Raw genomic sequence first — 18,430 nt, forward strand, 5'->3', positions numbered from 1 at the left:
TGAATCCCTGTCGGGTATAAATGTCCCCTTGTGCAAGGTCCTTGCCTGCCCAGAAGCAGACTGTGGAGTTTAAGGGCCATGGAAATCTCCGCCTCTGAGGCATGGAATTATAGAATCTCAGAGCCAGTAGCAGGTAGGATTCCGGGAGCTTCGAGCCTTCGGGTTCTGGCAGCAGAAAGTGTGAGGAGCCTAACACTTTGGAGCATAAAAGTTTATGGCTTTGGTGATCTAGGAACAGGGGCTTGAGTCTGATCAACCTCCTGCTGCAAATATTTCTTTCTAGAAACTTCTGAAAAACAGCACAGCCTTCTTTAGATGGACATCAAGCATAGTGAGAAAGACTAGCCCCAGCAGATTGGAGACACAGCTCAGGTGGTAGATTGTCACCTGAATCTCCAGCACTACATACAACCAGGCATAGTGACACATGCCCATAATCTCAGCATTTGGTAGGTGAAGGCAGGAGGATTAGAAGTTCAAGGTCATCCTCACTAGATAGCGAGTTTGAGTCCAGCCTTTGTTACAAACAACTTTGTCTCAAAAACAAACAAGAGCAACAAAATAAAACCAGAACAATATTAGGTGGCTAAGAGCACTTGTTGCTCTTGCAGATGAACTGGGTTTGATTCCCAGTAACTACATAGTGGTTCACAATCATCTGTGACTCTAGTTGCAGGTGATCTGATGCCCTGTTCCACCATGTGGGTACCATATACATACAAGTAGGCATAACACTCATATACATGAAATAAAATAAATAAATGCTTTCAAGAACAAACAAACAAATGACATAGGAGGGAAAGACGGTGACTTTTAGGAATGAGAACCACAGGCACAAATCTCTACTGCTTCTTTCTTTAAAAGGTAAGCTGTTGTAGTTCTTGTTCTTCTATCTGAAATGCAGAATGCAACTTCCTAGGGGATGTGCTGTCAGAACCTCCTCCATAGCCCTGACAAGTAGATCCAGATGGTGACCCTGGTGTCTATCCAGCTCAGCCTGGCCCTTCCTCTAACCCTCTGCACTATCTCTAGTCTTCCTTCCCATGGCCTTGACTACTGAGCCCCAGCAAGCAGCAGCTGGCTGGAAGACCAGCCCAAGGTCAACCATGCTGTCTATTGTGGCCCTCCCTCTAATCCCTACACCTCCTGAGGCAGGTACAAAGAGCTTCAGCCTATCATTTAAGGGTGGATATGGGATGCCCAGGCCAGCTTTGACCCAGGGGTCCCTGGAGGACAGGAGTGACCCAGAGCTTGGAGAATCAAAGTCTTCTGTGTCCCCTCGGTGACCAGGAAGATAAAAATATTTACGGATGGCTTTCCTCCCTCTGGGGACAGGCACACACAGAGCAAGGCTGTGTTTCTCTTCCTTGGGACTGCTCTGTCAGGATAGCAGGGCTGAGACAAACACAGGTTGTTTATAGACTCAACGAAGCCCCAGAGACCCGTGGTGGCAGACAGCTTCCCCTTTTTCATAGGGACATGAGCCTCTGGAAGGGTGCCCAGAGGAACAAGGGTGGGTTTCTCTCCTCTGTTAGTTTAGTCCTTGGTGGCGCTGAAGGCAATTTTTTTCCCTGAGAGATGGGGAGAATGTGTTTTGGTGAATAACATGTTTCCCATAATTTGCCTTTTGAAAGTGCAAGGAAATTTGCGTATGTGGCTGAAACCGCTTGAACAGAGAACCTTCTGGAAAAGCCCTGCCTTCGTTTCCCCACTGGGTCAGGCAGTGAGGAGGACTCAATAAACACTTGTTGACGGAATGAATGGGACATAGAAATAGCCAGCCAGAGTGGGAAGGAAGGCCCCATAGAGATTCCCTGAGCCAAACTACTCGGGTTTCAACCAGGGAAACTGAGGCCCAGAGAGGAGGGAGGGAGAGTGCACAGTTACTGGTGTCACTATTGACATGATGGTAATGAGATGATTATGAAGAAGAAGATGGTATTGGATGTGTGCCAATTTGTCAGGAGGTCTTTCTCTGCCTAGGCTTCCTGCAAGATTGAGGGAGATAAAGGAAAAAGGTCAAAATTCTCCATGGAAGGGCCCGCAGAACAACGTGCCTGCCCAACAGAAAGTGCTATTGTGCTCAGTGACAGTGAGCTGTCCACTGCCACACCACAGACTCCCTTCCAGCTGAGTCAACCTCACTCTGAGGAGGATCTTTTCTAAGCTTGAGATTGGGGATAAGACCTCATACAGCCCAGACTGCTTTCAGACTCCCCGTGTACCTGATGGAGGATGACCTTGAACTTCTGATGTGCTTGTCTGCCGGGAATACAGACATGTAGCAATACATGGCTTATGCAGTGCTAGGGATCCAACTCAGGGCTTCATGCAGCTAGAAAAGCACTCTACCAACTGAACGGTATCCCTAGCCATACCTTATCATCATCATCATCACCATCACCATCATCATCATCGTTGTCACTGGAGTTGTCGTCATCATTACTGTTGCTATGTTGAAAATTTTAAAGGTGAGTTCTTGTTATGCAGCTCAGGCTGGCCTTCAACTTGCAGCAATCCTCCTGCTTCAGCCCTCTAGTATTGGAATCACACCAGTCTTGGCTCTTAAGCCTAAGTTTATCTAGTATGTGTATGTGTGTATGTGTGTGTGTGTGTGTGTGTGTGTGTGTGTTACATGCATATGTAGACACAGAGGTCAGAGTACCTTTTGCTGTCACTCTTAGCCTTATTGACCTGGGACGGGTCTTGTACTTTCGATTTTGGCTAAGATGTTGGCAAGCTCTTGATATTTGCCTGTTTGTGGCCACCTGCCCCCAGTGCTGTGCTTACAGGTACATGCGGCCATTTAATTGGCTTTTTATGCAGGTGTTTGGAATTCGAATTCATGTCTTAATGTTTACAAAGCAAATGCTCTTACCCACTGAGCCATCTCTCCAGCTCCCAAGCCCAAGTTTAAGGCTGTTGAAACATCTCTTAGAACTCATGAAGACTTCAGTTTCCTTTCTATGATTTGAGGTCTATAATCCCCATGTGCTCAGGTGACCTCAAGATTAGAAGGAAATGGCATTAAAGGATGTTTGCGAGCTGTCCCCTGAAGCTGTCAGGCAAGGAAGACTCCCAATTCTGAGATTCTGACATGTCGGTGGGTTCTAGTCATCCAGGGAGGCAGCACTCATGCCCAGCTGTGAGGTAAAAATAGCCCTGGGGAAGATAAGGGGTGCCCAGGCCCTCTGGGCGAGATAAAAATAATCCCGACAGACAGTTCTCTCTCCCCTTCTGCACTTCAGCCCCTTCTACCAGCTTCTCGTCTCTTCTGTGGTGTCACAGGAGGACCTGCCCGCCCAGGCAAATTCCTCTCTGTCCTGGGGCAGGAGGATAGGCCACATATTGCAAGCTCAGGCAGGGGCTTTGGAAGCAGGATGAGGGTTCTCTTTCCAGACCTGTCACCAGCTCACGATGTGGCTGCAGTGTCACCCTCACTGACCCGTCCTTTCTCTGTTGTGCTCTGTTCAACAGGGTGTTCTGTCTGAATGGGAACTGTCCGCATATGCTCACTGAAGCACTCGGCAGCCAGCTCTGCGAGGTGGTGTCTGTCCTGTAGCTCTTATGACCAAGAGACTTTACAGCAGCTTCTAATTTATCTTTTTGTGATTTAAGGGCGCTTGTTTCAAATAGGACTGAAAAAGCCTTCTGGTCCAGGGTGAGAAAACAAACAAACAAACAAACAAACAAAAACAAAACCATGCCGTGTGCTCCAAGTTCACCCGAGCTCACTCCTGATGCAGGCTAGGTCAGAGAAAGGGCACAAACACTGCATTCCACGGTCACCCCATGGTTTGTGTGTGGACCAGGGTGGACATGGGGTCCTTTTTGGAAGTTCCTTGTGTTTGGACAGGGGTGGTTAAGACTAGTTAAGGGTGGCTAAGGGGTGTAGCATCAGGTGGCTCTGGATTAGTATTTTGGTAAGTTCGAATAAGATGATGAGCTCTGTTTCTCCTGCATTGGAGCAAATCACCTGATACTCCTCAGGTGGTGGGCACAAGGCGACATTAGGAATCAATGTCTCTCACTATGACAAGGGTTGCACCACATAGTCATGGGTCCTCAAGCCATAGTCAGCAAGCATTGGCCCAGACATGCTAACAAGATGGGTCATGATTAATCAAGGTTCTGTATGGGGAGGGCAAAATTTTAATCCCTGGAGGAGACAAGCGAGAAGATCTAATTGTAGCTTAGTATAAATATTATAGTGTGACTGTTAATATACTTGGATTGCATCAATAGAACCACAGACAGTACACAGTGAGGATGTGAATAAAGTCCTGCTCAAGTATATTAGATATCACCTAAACCTTTGAACTCTGCTGTTGTCACTTGGAAGTAGTTGTTGGAGTAAAGGATGATGGGAGGTGGGAAAGGTGTCAGATGAGGCATGCCTGGAGGACATGAGAATGTTAGCCCTGAACAAAGGATGGCTTGATGGCTTTCCAGGTGGTTCAGCCAAGGCGCCAGGCAGGCTTCTGTGGATTTAGTTAGACCTGTGGTTCTCCACAGTCACCTTGAAGGGGAGACGTGGCTGGAGATCTCTCTGTTCAACATGCTTCTTGGATGGGAGGCAGAAGGGTGGAGACGAAGGACTCCTATGTTCTCAATTTGGGACAAGGGAAACATTTATCTCAAGGCTTGTCCTGGAGCCACACGTATATAAGCAGAAATACTGTCCTGCCTGGGGAATGAGAGGCCATGACCATGGTGCCAAGCATAGCTGGCCACAGGGGCTTGGTGTCAAAGCCACTACCACAGCTGTCCTGCAAGACATCTAAACAGATTACACACCTATGGGTGACTGGTAAGGACCTCAAGGAAGCATGTGTTTTCATGCTCTTCAGGTACCTTGGGATTTTGTCATCTCATAATGACAAGATGGTTGCAGGCTCAGGTTGCAGCCTAAGCCCACCAAGTCCCAAGAGAAAGGATATGTCCCATCACCTGTGACCATTTGTCAAGTGAGGAAAAAGCCCAGAAGAATCCGAATCTATGATTGCTTTCATGCACCAGTGGCTAGCCTCCAGGCACTTACTGGCCAGAAGGAGAGCACCATGGCGGAGGGAGAGGATGTCTTTATCGGTCGTGCTGAACCCTGGGAGATTGGGAAGGACTCAGTATCCTCAGGATGAACTTCTAGGGACGAAAAGCTGGAGTTCTGTTAGCTGAGATGAAGTCATGCCTGCCCCTATTACAAGCTCATCTAAGATGGCAGCCTTCCACCTCTGGTCCTGCTTCCCTTCCTTCCTGTCTCCTCTCCCTCCTACCCACCTTTGCCTTCCTTCCTGGCCCCTCCAGCCAATAATCACCAGGTCCTCCATCCCTGGACATCCCATTGCCTGCTGGTCTCTGAGGACATGCCTCCAGCTGCGAAGACCCCAGGGACAATCAGCAGAGTGAGAAGCAGCAAGACCTGGCTGCTGTCTAGAATGACTATGTTCCTCAGCACACACTCTCATTGCGTGGGCACTGCATGCTACTCCTGGGACCTTGTTCCCACCCCGAGACTGGGACCAGTATGCCCTGATGAGGGCCCCAGGAGAAAGCTGTACCCAGAAGAGAGCACAGGCTGCCTGATGGAGAAACAAGCTCAGAGATGGTGTGGTCTTCATGGTCACAGCAAACAATAGTGGGGCTAGGCTGAGAGATAAGGCTGTCACATTTAACTCCAGATGCTGAAGGCCAAGCCAGATCCTTATCTGGCTATACCAACTGACTGCCTTGGTGGACACCACGCTTCTAAGATACAGGATGGGTCAACTTTTTGGTTATCCCACAGAGGTTCCAAGTGTGGAGTTCCATAGGAATGTAGCTGTGATGAGCTACTTCCGCCTCAGCTGGGCTGGGCTAAGTTACACTCTATGAACAACTGTCTCCTGGGCCTGCCTTGCTAGGTCCCATCCTGCAGTACTGAGCCGCCTCTGAATGCTGTGTATATACCCACCTCACCCTACTCCAATGGTCTCTGTTCAAGGCCATGGCTGTGTCGTTTTCCCTTCGACTCTCAGCGAATGTAAGCCAGGAAGGAAGGCTGTTCTCATTGTTGTGGAAAAAAAAATCTGACAAGAGTAATTTATATTAAAAAAGATATCATGGCTTTGTCTTTTCTGTAGCTCTTCAGTAAATAAGAGATCAGAAAGGAAGGCAGAGGTGGATGGGAGGGAGGGAGAGGGGGACAGGAAGGCAGCACAGGCGTGGGGTGGGATATATTGAAGCTTACGGTTTGGAGGCATACAGTCCATCATGAAAGAAAAGATATGGTGTCGGCAGTGGCCCAGGGTCACAGGCACCTAGTTCTATCATTTACATAGTCAGGAAGAAGAGACCTCTTTCCAGAACTGGGACCTGGATAGAACTCTAAAGCTGGACCCCAAAGAACTCACCTCTTCCCTCCAGGTGCCACTTCCTAAAGGTTCTTATAACTGCCCCAAATAGCACTACCTATTAGGGACCAAGTACCCAAATGAGCCTATTGAGATATGTCACGTTAAGACTATAACTGTCATTTGCTGAGCATTTATGGAGTACTTTCTCGGCCCCAGGCATTGAGTTTTCATCAAAGAAAGACAGTATAGTCCCTTCCAGCAGGGATCTAGCTGGGACACCCCTGTGCCCAAAGCCCAGCTCAGAGCCTGACATACAAGCCATTTCCCTATTGATTGAGGACCCAGGAACCAATGGCTTTTATTCTCAGATATGAATTGTGTGTCCATTGTATACCATTGACTGAATGGGATTCAAATATGCAAGCAAGAACACCTCGAATAATCCAGTGGTACAGGGGTTAGGAGAACTGGGTGCTAGTTTGGGGACCCTGGCTTTCCTCCTGGTCGAGCATGGTGAGGGGCAGGGTTCTCTGACTTGTGCTTCCATCTTCTCCTTGCTGACCTCCTTTCTCAAGTCAAGAGCACCCCAAGGGGGATGCCGTAGATGTAGTCCTGAGAGTCCCTATTAGCCTGGAGTTCTCATCTGCAACATCCCTGACATACCTATCTAGGCCTGCCTGTCAGCTTACCCTATTCCCAGACTTATGACCTCAGAGGTACACACCTGGCTGGGTGTGAATGCCATTTCCCTTCCGTAGGGACTCAGTGTCTTTGGCACCCAGTAGTGGATTCCTAGTCACTGACTGTATGTCATAAGCCTGTGTGGCAGGAAGAATGGATGTGAAGAAGCAGAAAGGAGGATCCTTCCTCTGTTGGTCTTTGTGCCAGTGTCCTTGTGTCCTTCTTCCAGTTGTCTGTGATGCCTAGAAGCCTCCAAGCCTCACTACCTACCCAGCAAAGTTCAGTAGTAGGCCCTTATTGCCATTTGCTGAACTGATTTTGAGGCTGATGAGCAATCTTATCTGCCCAAGCGCAAACAAACAAACAAAACAAAACAAAACAAAACAAACAAAAAACCCTTGAGATGATTGAGTTCCATGCCGCTACATTCTGGAAGGGGAGAATGAAGTATGGATGGTGACATTTCAATCTTTGGGGCTCCTAACAGTTCCCCATGTGTCTTTGGGGCTGCCAGATTCTTGACACCAGCATTGCACTTAAAGACCATAGGGGAGATCGGAAAGGCCTTGGTGCCACCACCACCCAGCGACCTACCTTTGAGGAAATGCATCTCCTTCCCTGGATACCTGTGTCCTCACATCAGGGAGACCTGGAGACTTTATCTTGTTTGCCACACTTATCCTTCAAGACCAATCTGCAATCCATACTACATTTCCATGATTCCTCCATTGGAGATATCTAACATCCTCCAGGATCTAAACGCCACCTCCTCCTGGGTACATTCCTGGGTTTCTAGCTATCCTTTAAGTCATCTTGACAATTCCGTTGATCCATGGATGCCCCTTTGTCTTACTGCTTCTTTGGGTTGGCAATGTTTGGAGCATTATGTCCCAGGTTCTGGGCGGCTGAGGGGACACAGAGGCAGCTGGATAGTGACAGCACCATGATGTGTGGACAAGGGCGGGTGTGAGTGGAGCAGCTACATCAGGTGACTGTTGAAGAACAAATTGATGTTCAACAGCAGCACCCGGGAGGAGGGATGCCTGGGCAGAAGGGACACAGTTCCTGAAGTGGCCAAGCTTGCCCAGGATGGGGGTCGGGTGCTCACAAGTGTGCGTGTGCCTGTCTGGGTGCGCTTGCTTGTCTGTCTTTCTGTCTCAGGGCAGGAGATGAAGTGGGAGAGGCTAACAAGGATCTGCTCAGAAGGAGGAAGGGCTGAGGACAGAATCACCATTCTGATGTGCAAGGGACAAGAATCAGTACTGAGTTCAGAGGCCCCTGTACCCCTTACCAGTTCGATCAACCTTCTCTACAATGTAGATAATAGCATAGCGGCCCTCAGCAGGAATAGAGTGTGAGGGAGCAAAGATGCAAAATATCGCTGGTCCCCAAATCTCTCAGCAGAGATAAATACCGAAGAATGACAATCTCACTACGCAATCCAGACACCTAACACTTAAGTTCAACACTTTAACAAGTCTCCAAGGCCAAAAAGAAAAAACAGTGCCATTAACAAAACATTAAAAAAATGTAAATAAAGACAGGATGTGCCTGGCACAAAGTATGCAGCTCGGAAACACACGGGGGCTGCGATTGGACAGACAGCGCTTTGCCTCCGAAGCTGTGAACTCTGGAAAACTCCAGAAAGCCCCGAGGCTCTTTCTCAGGAAGAAGGCACGGACAAGCGCGTCTGTGCACAGCGCTGGATGCCCTTGTAAACGAAGGTGAGGCTCTCCGACTGGACACAGGGGGTGCCCCCCCCCGCCCCGTCGCCGGCAGCCGAGGGTGCTCTGCCCCCTGCAGGACGCCTTGCGCAGCTTCGTGGCGCCCTCCCCCTCTCCGACTTGGGACTTTTCCGAAAGTTTGCTGAAACCAGACACCTTGCTTGACCGTGCCCGCGTGCAGCCGCGATTTAAAAGGCCGCCTTCAGCGCCCCCTCCCCGCCCCCAGCGGAGACTTCAAAAGGGCCGGCGCCCGCCGCGGCTCCAGCACCTATGAGCCACCCCCCGCAGCCGGAGCTCGCGCCGAAGCCGGAGCACGCGGAGTGGCCGCGGCTGCAGCGCAGAGGGACCGGGCCGGTGGCGCAGGCCCGCGCTCCCATGCCCCTCCCCGCGCCGCTGCGCCCCGCGCGCCTTTAGGGAAGGGGACTGCACCCCCGCCCCCGCGCCCGGGGCTGCGGGGACCCATGACCACAGATGCCGTTGGGCACCCGCCGAAGCACCGACCGGCCAGCGTCGCACTTAGGGACCCAGTAAGTGCCCGGGGACTCACTGAGCGTTGGGCGTTCCGAGTGCGCGAAGCTGCAGGCATGTGTTGGAGCGGGCGCGCGTCCTGCGTGCACGCCCGTGGTTGCCATTCGCAAAGGGGAGTGTGCAAGGAAGGTGTGCACGCGAGAGTGTGTGCGTTGTGCATGTCCGTTTGTGCGGGGGTAAGCAATCGGGTGGTCCCTGCGGGCGTAGAGTCTGAGCCCGCGCGGAATCCAGACACCCTGGGGTGTTTCGCGGGAGCTTAGAACTGTGCTTGGCTGTGTCCGCTCGTAAATGAGTGTGAGCATTTGAGTATGGGTTTGTGCGCCCGCTGGCCAGTCAGTGAGTAGGTGGAGTGCATTTAGTCTACGGGCTGAGCCGTGGTCGCGAGTTTGAGATTCTGCCGGGGTGTCGCAGGGTGCCGGTGCGATCCCGGGGAGTCTCTGGACGGCTCCGTAGGCGAGCGTGCAGGAAAGCCGAACACACTGAACACCTCGTCTACAGCCTTCTCCCCGGAGCTCTGACTCCAGGGCGTAACTTTTCTGCTGAGAGCCGGGAGTAAGACGGACGCTAGTTGGTGTGGACGTGTAGGTGCCGAGTCAAGGTCCCGGTGGTTTCCTGGAGCTCTGGGACCCTCAGCTCAGGAGTAGAACGTGACCCCTTTGTCCCCCGCCCTCCGGCACCGGGGGCCTTCAGCGTCACTAATCATAAGTTCCTAATCCCAGTTGTGGTGGAGCCCCGAACAGCCTGGAGCATTCCCCTTTCCAGGCGTTTGTTTTGAGATTTTCCTCTGGGAGGAGGGGGGAGGGTGTCCCCCTCGGAGGCTTGGATGGATGGTTGCTCGAGGCGACCGGTGCTGCATCCCTCGCTGTGTCCGGCAGGGGGCAGCAGTTGGCAGCAGAGGGCGGCCCGGCGCGGGGAGGAGAAGAAGGTGGAGAGCTGCGGCGGGCCGAGACTTTAAATCGCCTTCATTTCCCCCAAATCCTTCCTTTTTCCTCTCCTCCCCCAGGCCGGCGGGGAGGCAGCGTCCACCGCCCTCCGCGCGCGCTCGCCCGACCTCGCTCTGCCTCCCGAGACCGCAAGCGGCCCGCCTCCAAAAGTTTGATCATCTCTCCCTCTCTCTCTTTCTGCCTTTTCTTGCTCCTTCCTTTTCGGTGGAAGCAGAAAAAGAGCGAGGCAGGGTCGAGCGCGGCTCCGGGACTCCTGGGACCATGGGCCTGGCGCGGGCGTCCGCGGGGCTGGGGCCGTGCTGTCCGCCTACTCCGGCGCCCCGGGGCGCAGGGCTGCGCTGGGGGTGCGCCGGCAGCGCTCTCTGAGCCGGCCTGGCGCGGCGCGGCGGGGGGCTGGCGGCCCCATGGGGCGCGCCCACACTTGCCCCCCGGGCTCGGGAGCATGAAGTAGGGGCCTGCCATGGGCACGGGATCGGCGCGGGGGGCCCGAGGCACAGCGGCGGCAGGATGCGGGGGGTGAGTACAATCCCAGGGCTGCCCCCGATCCAGCTTCCTGCGCCTCGGACGTGCACTGGAGGCTGGGGTTCCCCGCCACGCCAGATGCTCTCAGAGGAACGTCAGCTTCCTGTAGCTTCCTGCGCCCCCGCTAGGCGGGACGCCAAGGGTTAACAGGGGCTGCGCCCCCAGGCCAAACCGCACGGTGCCTTTGGGGCGAGGGCCAGCAGGGGAGGGTCCGCGCCGAGACAGAGCAGTGATCTGAAGAGGGACGAGTGGCGGCGCCCAGAGTACTGGGCAGGGGGCAACGGCAGGAGTAGGGAGGCTCGGTGCGGGTCTCAGGCTTGCACGCCTCCGAGTCCTCTGTCCTGTGATCAAGTCTGTAGGTCTCCAGTCCGGACGTCTGCTCGTGGCTGTGGTTCTGCATGCCCCTGCGTCCCTAACCTCTCTGCCTGTGAATGTGTCTGCTCGGGTCTGCGTGCTTCAGACTTTCCCAGTTTCTCCCGGGAAGTCTGCAGTTCCTGTCCCTGTCCCGAGTGAGGAGTGAGAGCCAGCTTGTGGGAGCGGAAAGGCCCTGGGAGATCACCAAGTCCAACCTCCTTGTACAGATGAGGGAACCGCGGCCAGAGAGGGGCCGGGAATCTCCAGGGCGGGGCTGCATACAGCTGGCACCCCGCGCCTGGGATTCCCAGCTTGTGGAGAAGTTGTAAGGGAGAGTGGGATCCAGCCACTGTGGGGGTTGGGGGGAGAGCGTGGTCCAGAGGGGCCCTGCGGGCTACAGCTCAGGCACAGGGCTTGTCTTTCCATCCCGAGGAGACCCAGGGCTCCCAGGACGGGCTGGCTGGGGTTGTAGCACCGCCCACCCGCTCAAGAAACGCCCCTCTGAGCTGGAGCCCGGGTGATGAGGCCTCCCTTCTTTTCCATGTCTTGGAAAAAGCTGGCTGTTTGAGATTCCCCCGCTCCCCACCACACACATTCGCATACACAGGGCACTAGTGAGCGCTCTGGTGACTCATTTTCTCCGGGAAACCCTGTGCCAGGGCAGATGCCAGCGGCTGGACAGTGTGGTGCCAGGGAGCACCCCACAACAGGGCCGAAGCAAGCAGTCCCTTTAACTCCCTGCCTTCCTGACCATATGCCCTCCAGCTCCTGTGCACCTTGGCTTCGGTAGGCCTTCCAGCGTTGCCCTCTGCCATGCTTTCCTGCCCTTCTTTGCTTCTGCGTTGAAAAGCCCTACCCCCCGTCCCCCCCCCCCCCCCACCGTGCATCCATATGCCCTGAGCCTCTGGGACCTTCGTTCATCCCAACACACTTCTCTGATATCTTGTTGGCAGTTTCTTTCTTCTGATCTCAGTGCCCAGGGGCTTATAGGTGTTCCCATGGCCCGGTCTGCTCTGGCATGCAGACCAGCCAGTTCTCTGGCAGTCATGGGTGGAAGGGAAACAGTCCTGGGCTCACTTCAGTGGAAAGCAGGTTTTGGAGCAGAGCGTAGGAACCAAGCAACGACAGGCAGCTTGAGTTCACGTCCTATAGACCACGCTGTGTCCTTGGCCAGGCCTCCCATGTCTGTGCTTCTCCCCACATATGCAAGGTGAGCCTCAGCCCTCCCAGCTGGCAACTCAGGAAGGGCTCTGAACATAGCCTGGCATTATAATAAGTGTTCAGTAAAACACAGCTGCTATTTGTATCTGTACTCACTGCTTTGTGAATGGGTGTGTGAGTCAATGGGAAAGTTCTGGGCTGTATCCTGTCCAGACTGGTGACCTATGTGTGTGTGTGTGTTCCCATGGAGGAGGTGGAAGGTGTAGAGAAGAACCCTGGGTGTGGCTGTCTTGGGCACACAGGGTCTGGTGAGGCCACAGGTAGGACAGGGACAGACTCATGCCCTTTCCAGCGAGCGCTGACATCACTCAGCTCATGGCAGAGCAGCTGGGTGCAGCCTCCATCCACATGATGTCTGCCTCGGGGACATTCTATGCTTGGAGTCCTTGGAGCTCTCTGAATGTTTAATCTGGGATGGACTTTTGAGTCTCCAGTGTTTCCAGGAAACAGGTATGGAGAGAAAGCCATCCAGACAGAAGGCATCTTCTGTACAAGTGTCTGAACAAGAACAGCCATGTGTGATGAGCTAGTGGCTGGCCTCTTGCAGGGGACAAAGACCTCTGGCTTCTCCCCGGAAGGCTCATGGTCAGGCAAAGTCCGATTCTTTGTAGCTCACATCTGGGAATGGTCCTCAGGCATTGGTCTTCCAGATACTATGGAGCCCCTAGATGTGCAAGCCAAGGTCTAAGAAGCTGAAATGAAAACAGAAGTCAGGGAGAACAAAGCCGCAAGCCTGTGCAGCCACCAGCGTTATTAACAGTAGCCTAAACAGCACTGGAACAGTAGTCACACTGCCGGCCTCCTCCCTTCCGCAGCCAACTTTCCAGGCTGGAGCTTACTCACATAGATGGCTCCCGGTCGCATCTCTATTCCTGCTGAGAAAGCTGGAGCTCTGGTCCCCAGCAAGTAGCAAGTCTCTAAAAGTATTCAATTTCTCCTCTAGGGAAACAAATAAAACGTAGGTCTGTTAGTGGGAGAGTTGAGTGGCTGTGTGGCTTTGGATGAGTCTTTTCTCTTCAAAAAGATGGTTAGGGATAGAATCTGGTCCCTGGGGATCTTCTAGACCCATCTCTCACTGAGATGAGCTGAATGCTGGGAAGTTTATGCCTTCGATGTGCACAAAAGCTCCACGCCAGAAGCCAGCTGTGTTTGTTACAGTTTTCTGGGGATTGGCCTTTGGCAGCTGAGTGGCACAAGAAGACTCGACTCCATCTGTGTCCTGTGTTTTCCTTCTGACCACCGAGAGCTTAGTAGTGTCCTCCAGTCTAGCCTCTAGGGTGCACATAACCACAGCCAGAGATGGTCCGAGAGGACACATGTGGCTCTTGTGCCTTCTCTTGCTCACCTGCTGTCCCTCTGTCATCTGGAAAACATCCAAGAGAGAAATAAGGACAGGTGCCGGGAATAGGGTGCTCAGTTTCTTAACTGTGGGACTTCAGGGAGCTTTTTGAATACAGGCATGCTGGGAGCCATCTAAGCTTGGATGCAGGGGCTGGCTCTTCCCCATGCTACCTGATTCCTGTTTTTCTAGAGTGCCCCCAGAATGGGAATTATTATGAGACAAGCACAAGGGGCCCTCGCCGGGATGCAGGCTTCTCTGTCAAATAAAACTCACTAGCCTGTTCCCAGTGCCCAGGGCCACTGAGGCTGCCTGTGGCTTTTGAAAGCCAGCCATGGCAGGAGGACTCCCTGTCCTTTGCAGCAGGCAAACTTCAGTGCGCTGGGCACTTGACTGTTGGTTGCCATCCACAGTGAGTGAGGCACCAGACATTCTGTCCCCAAGAACGAGGAGGATTCCTAGCAATGACTGAAGACTGGGAAGGATAAGGAAGTACCTGCAAGAAGAGAGAGCCAGGGAGGGAAGCTTTGGGGAGATGCTTCCAAGTCCCGAGTCCTGCTACACCGTGTGGACCCCACTCACCATGCAGACGTGTGGCACTGTCACTGTCATCTACGCATAGGCCTGATGCAGAAGGCCTCAGAGCCACGGCCAGCATCCCACAGCCCTTTCCCAGTCAGCCCTGCAAGCAACCGAGTACTTTAATTCAACTTGATTTTAACAAGGCTTTACTAGAGTAGTCATTCTCCTTTAAAGAACCTCAAGGAAGATCAGTGCCGGGTGGTGTCCTTAACACTGACCATTTCCCCCATTCTGCCATCCTCACGTGTTTGTGGGACTTCTAACCTCACACACACACACACACACACACACACACACACACACACACACAGTGATCCACAGCCTCTCTAAACAGCCTGTCTTCATTCAAAAACACTCAGAGGCCAGTAAAAAACCCTCTTCTTTCCCAATATTTTTCCAGGGTGGCTAGTGGGTGTCAACATGCATGTCATTGGCCATCTTTGAGTCATGTATGAATTTCTAAGCTAGTCACTGGTGTGCTCTGTATTCACCCAGTGTCCTCTGAACTCCACGAGTGAGTAACCCCCGGTGGCGTGTTGCACAGTGCTGAAGCCGTGCTCACTATTGCTTATCATTTCTGCTCGGCTTGAAAGCAGGGAGATCTGGCAGGGAATGAGCCAACACCTGCAGCCAGCAGCCTTGCTTCTCCTATATTGCCCTGTTCCCCAGGAGCCTGGTTATACTCTTGGAGGAGGAGCCTGGCCAGTCTGCCCCAGCCAGAGCCCTTACCACTCACCACTCACCCAGCTCAGCTTCCAGCTGCCATCTCAGCCATCTCTGGCCACGTGCCCTGGCCTCCCCTCTGCCCTCCTGGGGATCGGATGCCCTGAGTGGCTTGGGTGTCCCAGTGGCTGCTCTTACAGGAAGGTGAAACGTGATCCTCACTTCTACCTGTCATGGCCGTAGCCACTGAGTGCAGCTGTAACCATTCCTGGATGCAGCAGGAGGGCGGCAGCAACTGGTGCGGGGTGGGGTGGGGGGCTTCCCTGGCTGGGCCGGGGGGTGTGGTTTAATGCACGAGCCGACTTAATCCCCACATCTGGCCTGCAAGAGAGGGTGTGTGGGTCCATGCTGCATAGGACCAGAAGAGCTCAGAAAGGCCGAGTGACTCATCTGGAGTCGCACTGCTTAGAAGTCACGGGGAACCAGGTTTGCTCCTGGCGGCACCTGGCTCGGCTGTGCCTCCAACCCCCCAGCGCCCATTTTCTTCTTTCAGGGTTAAGAGGGATGAGTTGCTGTGTGAGCCCTGGGAAGTGATTCTTCCTCCCGCCACCTTGAGGACACTGGTTGTTCCAGCAAACCAACCTATTTTCCATCTGTCTTTCAGCCTTGGTTCTGCTCTCTGTAGCCTGGGGCCTGGGGAATCTTGTCTTGAACTTTAGAGGCCCTAAAGCAGATGTAGAGATTGAGGGGAGGGGCTGGACTCTAGATCTAGCACAGGGCTTTGGGCAAATCCTTGAAGAGCAGAGCTGTGTCGTTGGCTTGCTGGAATGCTGGGCTGGGGCCTGGGAGCATCTTGGGAGTGAGAGCCACTCTGATTGGCCCTTGATGGCCATGCCTTGCCTCTGGCCTTCAGTGTGAGATCAGGATAGAAGGGAAGTGGGCTAGGCCATCCCTCCTGGCTCCCTGGCCGGATCTGGGTGTGAGGGTGGAAGCTGATTCTGTGTGCGTTTGTGTCTACCTGTCTCTAGGGGGTTTCTCTTCGCCTGGATCTTGGTCTCATTTGCCTGTCATCTGGCCTCCACCCAAGGAGCTCCTGAAGGTAATTCTCTCTTTTCTTTGTCCAGTGGAAGACAAAGGAGGGCGGAAGAGAACTGGAGAACTCGGGTAGCAGACATCCACACCATTAGCTGAAATGCAAAGGCTCAGTTTTCTCATCCAGAGAATGGAGCCAACCCTAGGCCCAACCCCTTGGGGTCTCTGATCAGTGGGAATGGTTGCATGCAGGACTGTCCTTGTGTTCCTTCCCACAAATCTTATCTGAGTGCCTCTTCTTCTTCTTAATAACCATTGCTAGGGAGCATGGAGGCTGCAGTGTCTTTGTCCATGCCTCCTGGCATCCCTGTACCCTTGGCTTTTGTTGTCACTGGGAGTTGTTCAGGCATCGATGGGCTAGCCTCCTCATTGCCCATGGAAACTCAGACTCTCCCATATCTATGCCAAGTGGACATAATGCTTCTTAAATTAACTGCCCTTCCATCTTCCATGCCTGCCAGGCTCTGGGGTAGGTGGCAGGCACCTTGAGAGTCCTCCTGGCCTGATTTGGCCACTGGGTGGGAACTGGACCCCTGGGAGGTAAGGACCATGCCAGGGAGGGACTTTGCTGCCCGGCAACATTTGTTCGTGTGTCATATTTTCCAAGCTTGTGGAACAGCTGTCCAGAGTCCTGAGTCAGGAAGGGGGTGGGAACGACCGGAGCCATACACGCCAGGTTTATGTAATAAAGGCATCTTGCCGGAGCCAGCTGGCCGGCCTGTGCACCCTGGCTCAGGCTCTCTGTTCATTCTGTGTCTCCTGCCTCTTCCTCTCGGTGGGATTCTGCATGGGGCTCTGCTTTGCCTCCTCACCAATCTGAGTAGCTTCTTAACAGTGTGGGTTGATGGCTGAGCACAGAGACCCTGAGCTCGGGTCCCCAGCTTCCAGCGCCAGTGGTGAGCCTCACAGCACTCTGGGTAAGTTACCATAGTGTAAGCTGGCACACAACTGCCATACTGGCTCTTGAGAAAGAGGGGGGAAGCTCCCAAGTTCCAGGCTTATCCGAGGCACATAGAGTAGCCTTGTTTCGAAGAAGAAAGCCCATAAGATTATCAAATCCAGTGAGCATGAGTAGTGAACTAGGTGAGTTCCTGCCTCCGCAATGGTTGGGAGAAGCGGATGGACACGCATGGTAAATATACTCAAGTTTGTTCCTGTCCACTGGGACTTTGCTCTCTGCAAGGACCAGGAGGCACTGCCTTCTACAGTAGGCGACACATCAGCAGTCATAATCCTCGCTTTAACAGCCTCAGGCCTTCCCCAGAGGCTGGCTGTCCATCAGCCTTGAAGGCTGTCAGAGGGTGAGAAGGGAGCAGGCCCATGTGAGGCCGTTCCTGGCCAGCTGTGGCTCTCCTAGGGCTGGCCACCTGGCTGGAGGCCTGGCATGTGGAGAAGGATGTGGATGTGTGCCAAGAGCAGGCCTGAGGAATGCCCTAGCACTGTCGGGCGTGCAGGTGCCTCCTTTCTCCAGTTAAGTGCTGCCTCCTGCTTGAGCTTGTTTATAGTGAATAGTATTTCATGATAGGACAGTGACTAAAACAAGTAAGATCTGCTAAGAAAAACCCTAAGAAGTGTTTCGTTTTAGCTTAGATCTGGGGAATGGCAGGTGTGAGAAAGGATAGGAAGAAGGAAGCATGGATAGAAGCTCCTTGGGTTCTACAGAGGAAGAGGGTTTCATTTAATTCATCATTAAGCTATGGGCACAGCACTCTGGGATGCAGAGTGCTTACAACATTTGGAGCCTGTTGTGCTGGGGGGTTTATAGACAGAGAAATCAAGGATCAAGGATCAGGAAAAGATTCAGGCAGGGCTTGAGTGAGGATGATCATGTAGGTGCACCTCATTGCCCCATTCTCCAGTCCATCTAACTCTGCCCATCTATGCATACATCTGTCTTTCTCTCCACCCACCCATCCATCCATCCATCCATCCATCCATCCATCCATCCATCCATCCATCATTCCATATACCTACTCACCCACCCATCCATCCGTTTGCTCATGGTTTTTAGCTGAGGACCAGTTAGACATCATGTGCTGGATTCAGGCTGCAGTATGGCCTGTGTTCTGCACACTGGACAATGAGGAGAGAACATTCAACACTCAATATTAGAGGCTTCAGGCTCTGACAGCCCTCAGCCCACATGGAAGTTTTAGGGATAGCTGGAAGTTCTGGAGGTACTTGCTGGCTCCCTGCAGAGGTCAAGGTCAGGAGCCAGCCTTAATAGATGCTTCAGATAGCTGAAGATGATCAGATAACACAGAGAAGTGGGTCAGGATGCCTTTCTATGAACAATGGACTACACGGTGAGGACTTATTTCTAAGTGACCCAGAAGACCGTTAGATCTAGCGCACACATACAGTGCAGATCAGTGGGTTTCTCTCTCAAAGATGGTTGAGAGAACTAGGTTCACATGCATGGATTTCATATTTGCATTTGTTCTTTCA

The 18,430-nt window shown here is 53.0% G+C and overlaps 1 protein-coding gene across 5 annotated transcripts in view; it reads left to right on the plus strand.

Annotated features, from left to right (window-relative positions):
• The first annotated feature begins 9,113 nt into the window (after positions 1–9,113).
• Col27a1 (collagen type XXVII alpha 1 chain) overlaps positions 9,114–18,430 on the plus strand; it is a 117,925-nt gene continuing 108,608 nt past the window's right edge. The window contains exons 1-2 of one of the 5 annotated variants that reach the window (XM_060381182.1): positions 9,114–9,264; positions 15,919–15,989. In XM_060381182.1, the coding sequence (XP_060237165.1) occupies positions 9,209–9,264; positions 15,919–15,989 (127 nt within the window). In that variant the 5' untranslated portion in view covers positions 9,114–9,208. The other 4 variants (XR_009591018.1, XM_060381183.1, XM_021650015.2 and 1 more) reach the window with 4 other exon arrangements.

This window comes from Meriones unguiculatus, chromosome 3 (genome assembly GCF_030254825.1).
Source record: "Meriones unguiculatus strain TT.TT164.6M chromosome 3, Bangor_MerUng_6.1, whole genome shotgun sequence".
NCBI classification, from domain to species: Eukaryota; Metazoa; Chordata; class Mammalia; order Rodentia; family Muridae; genus Meriones; species Meriones unguiculatus.